The sequence below is a fragment of the Frankliniella occidentalis genome, unplaced genomic scaffold (genome assembly GCF_000697945.3).
Source record: "Frankliniella occidentalis isolate FOCC.00 unplaced genomic scaffold, Focc_3.1 Scaffold52, whole genome shotgun sequence".
Classification (NCBI taxonomy): Eukaryota; Metazoa; Arthropoda; class Insecta; order Thysanoptera; family Thripidae; genus Frankliniella; species Frankliniella occidentalis.
In genome coordinates, this window is record NW_026267182.1 from 803,382 (window position 1) to 807,463 (window position 4,082).

The 4,082-nt window shown below is 59.9% G+C and overlaps 1 protein-coding gene across 1 annotated transcript in view; it reads right to left on the reverse strand.

The window, feature by feature from the left end:
• LOC113205223 (cuticle protein-like) overlaps positions 1–3,938 on the reverse strand; it is a 5,717-nt gene extending 1,779 nt beyond the window's left edge. Inside the window, exons 1-4 of the mRNA XM_052267454.1 lie at positions 3,862–3,938; positions 3,441–3,575; positions 2,995–3,309; positions 2,805–2,926 (exon numbers count right to left, since the gene is read on the reverse strand). Of these exons, the coding sequence (XP_052123414.1) occupies positions 2,805–2,926; positions 2,995–3,309; positions 3,441–3,575; positions 3,862–3,876 (587 nt within the window). The 5' untranslated portion in view covers positions 3,877–3,938. The remainder of the gene's footprint in view (positions 1–2,804; positions 2,927–2,994; positions 3,310–3,440; positions 3,576–3,861) is intronic.
• Between the last annotated feature and the right edge of the window lie 144 nt (positions 3,939–4,082).

Here is a 4,082-nt window from a genome sequence, read left to right on the forward strand (position 1 = left end):
CTCCCCTTCTCCCGCATCGCTCCTTCTCCTTTCATGCCCAAAGCGGAAATGTCCAGCGCTGCTGGGAGGGAGAGGAAGAGAGAGGAAGACGCCGCCGGGGTGCGCGTGGCGAGAGGAGGGTGTTTGTCACCACCTGCCACTAAGCCGCCGATACAGCGTTGGTCGACGACCACCTACCACCGCTTCCTGGTCCAAGTCTTTCACTCTTCATCCGTTCTTATTACCGCGACCACCACGACGCGGCGGCCCCTCGTGCCGTTCTTCGGTAGGCGCGGTAGGCGCGCGCACAGACGGGAAGCTTGCAGGCGCTCACACCACGGGGAGCTTGTAGGCGCCGCGGCGCTTCAGAGAGTGGCATAATTATCAAGTTGGGGGCGGCCGTAAAGCACACAATAAAATTGTGGGCTTCGCATCGTTTCCTAGAAACTGGCAGAGCAGAGCGCGCGCGGCGGCGGCGCTTCGGGCGCAAAGGAGGTTGTGGGTAGTGGAAGAAAGGAGGAAGGGGGAGGGGGGGTGCGGGGGGTATTTCAATGAGAGGGAGAGAGAGGACGATAGGAGGGTGCACCCAGCACAGAGTGAAAAATGTGGGCATCGAGTGAGAACCTCGCGTACTGGCAAAGCCGACCGCACCCAGCTGACCGACCGCGACACCAACACACACGCGCGCACTGTATCAGTACAGTGGACATTTCACGCTTGTATCCTACAACATACACCAGTGGCGGTGGCGGCGTCCGAGCGGCCGCGGCGCGTCTGTTTCCTTTTTGTATTTGTGAAAGTTTTTGCTCGTCGTGTTGTCGTGATGTCACGTGAGACGCTAAACTACGCAATCAGCCGGAAGTGCTCGGTGACCATCCTCACTTTTCCCCACGTTCCCCGTGCCGTCTCTTTCTTTCTCTTTCACGTGCCCTGTACTCTTCTTGTCATCATCAATGTCATCTATTCTTGTTACTTTTCTTTGTACCAAGTGGTCGCAAATCGCCGTCAGAATTTGTAGTTGCACTGTGTACCGTTGTTTTTTTTTACAGTTGGGGACCGAACCCGTACAATTTTTTGGCCACTTTTGACCATCCCTCCCCCTTCTCCTCCGTTACCCTGCGCAATCTAACCATTCCCATTCGGAAAATTGGGCGAACTGGGCGCCTGCGAGTCTCCAGGTAGGCCACACCACAGTACACGTATGCACTGCAGACAAGATGTTGCCTACCTACTAGGCGCTACGAGAGCTTGCTGGGGCTGAACTAGGCACTTTGCCTCACTTTGGCACCGATGCAGTAAAGGGACGGCGAGGGGGGCACGGTGGTGGGTTGGTCCAGAAAACAGCGGTGCATAGGCATTCAGCGGCACGGGCGAGCGAACTGCGGCGGCGCAACTCCCCCTCTGGCGCGTGTCCGTTCCGTACGAGTTAGTGTTCTATTCGCGCACATTGGGCGCAAGCGGCGGGCGCTAGTTACGTGGAGGACCTGTTGGAAAACAAAAGCCAGAGCACAGGTGCTCCTGTGCGTGCGTGAATGTGTGTGTGTGTGCGTGTGCGTGCGTCCGTGCGTGCGTGTGTGGCGGGGTGTGACAGCGACTTCCACACATTGCCAGCCCGTCACGCCCGCTCTGGGGCGCCGCGGGGCCGCGGGGGAGGAGGAGGAGGAGGTGTCGCCGCCGCCAGGTGGGCACCCGGCCGGCAAAGGCATGCAGATGATACCCGCACTTGGGCGCGCAAGAGGTGTGGCAGCTTGGAGGGAAAGGAAGGGGGTTGAGGGGGAGGGAAAAGGGGGGGGGCGGAGGGGGAGTTCATTGTGTCTTGTCAACTAGGCGTGGCGCGCGCGTACACGGTCCGCATGTGCTGCAGCACACTACCACCCCCTCCCCCCCCACCACCGCTCTTGTTTCAACACGAAGGTGTTAAGAAACCCCCCCGCCCCCGCCTCTCTCACCACCCACCCCCTCACCCACACCACACCCCCTTCGTCCCCCTGTACACCCCTTGTAGTGCGGCGGGCGTGGTGTGGTGTGGCGTGGCGTGGCGTGGCGTGGCGTGGGCCGTTCGTTGCGTGGCTCCAGGGCGCACGCGATCACACCATTCACATCATCTCGGGCGCATTCCGCCGCCTGCTCCAGCGCGCGCTCCGTGATCAAATTGTTATGCGCCAGGCTCTCTCGGAGCGCCGTGCGGCGGCGGCGGCGCCGGGCAAACGCACCCCGGGATTAGGAGAGGCAGGGCGCCTGGCGGGGAAGGGCGGGCGCAGGACGTGCCTCGCCTGTTTGTTCGAATGACTCATTGTCTCTCTTGGCCGGAGAGAGACTCTTGCAGGGAATGCGCTTTGCACGCGCTTGGTCTGCGCCCTGCTTGTCGCTAGCGCCCTTGACCCAGTTTCCGTTTGTTGTTGTTGTTGTTGTTGTTGTTGTTGTTGTTGTTGTTGTTGTTGTTGTTGTTGTTGTTGCGCCTTGCCCAGTTTGTGAGAGAACTCGCGCTGGAAAGCTTTTTCCCTCCAACGGCGGCGCCAGGCGCAGTCTTCATTTTCCCACGAGTTGGCGTTGTTGTTTTGATGTCGCCTCGACGCCGTCAGTGTGTTCGTGGGTTGTGATGGTTTCGGTCGTGGGAGGGGTGGAGAGAGAGAGAGAGAAAAAAGAGTGTTGGGAAATGAGTAGGTTTGGAATCATTGAGCAATTTCTGAGGAAAATATATTTTTTTCTTTAGTTTATCCACCCGCGGTCCAGCTCACTCTGCGCGAACCACGCCGCGTCCTCGCCTCTCAGCGTGCTTGACTAGTTTACACGAGGTAGGAGGGGCCGGGCTCGACACTGTATACAGCCCGTAACGAATGGTGATGGGCATGGTTGATGGTGACCGCCCAGGAACTTTGGAATGATGGTGATGATGCAAAGTCGCCGCAGCACGGAGTTGATGGTGGGGGTGATGTTGAGGTGACGGCTGGGGTGACGAGACAATGATGATGAACATGAAGAAGATGAGGTGGCCTTGAGAAGGGGCAGCGCCTAGTAGTGGGCGTAGGGAGAGCTGTACTGGCTGTAGACGCCGTGCTCGTAGGCGGGGGCGGCGTGGACCAGGGGAGCGGCGTGGACCACGGGGGCGGCGTGCACCTCGGCGTGGACGGCGTGGCCAGAGTTGGTGACGACGGCGTTGAAGCCGTTGTGGTCATCGGCGGTGTAGTGCACGGTGCGGGTGGTGCCGTCGGGCTGGAGCAGGGAGTACTCGCCCTTGACCACGTCGCCGTCGCGGTGTTCGGAGGCGCTCTTCACGTCCCCGGTGTGAGCGTCGTGCACGCCGTACTTGAAGGCGTACTTCGGGTGAGCCTGCAAGGGAGAAAAACATAGACAAGGGAAGGTTAGCGAAGGACGCTGCAGGGCGTCCACGGGCAGCACTATCGCCGCTGTAGCACACGCAGATCACAGGGGGACCTCGACGAGGAGGCCAAGTGACTCACGTAGTAGTCCTGGGGCTCGTGGTGCGCCACGGCCAGGGGCGCGGCGTGCACGGCGTGGGCGTACACGGGCTGCTCCAGGTAGCCCGGGGCGGCGTACACCGCGGCCACGGCCAGGACCGCCATACAGCTCAGCACCTGGGGGCCCACAAGATAGTCGTCAGCTCGATGAACGGTGACGGTCGGCGACAACACACTCCACAACGGGCACCGCGAGAACTGATTTCACTGTATATTTCCTTTGCGTTTCACTTTTCCTTTTCACTGAATAATTCACTTTTTTATCACACTTCCACTATGGCACATGAGTAATCCTTTTTGATGGGCTGCTGCTGCTGCTGCTTCTGGCGATGAGATTGTATCCAAAAAAGCTCGCCGCCGGACACGCCGCCGTCACGTCGCCGCCTTCGTCGGGGACACCTACCTTGAAGAACGCCATTCTAACTTGGGGGGGAGGAGTGCACCGCACACGAGCTGCTCGAGAGTAAGCGAGGGACTGGATTGTGCTTTGGACAGCCGGGCCCGGGCCTTTTATACAACCCGCACCCACGGGTGGCGGGAGGGGGAAGGGGAGGGGCACTGAGCAGCGGGAGCAGCGCTTGTCCGAAAATTGCTCCACTTCCAAAATTCGGGTGGAGGAGAGAG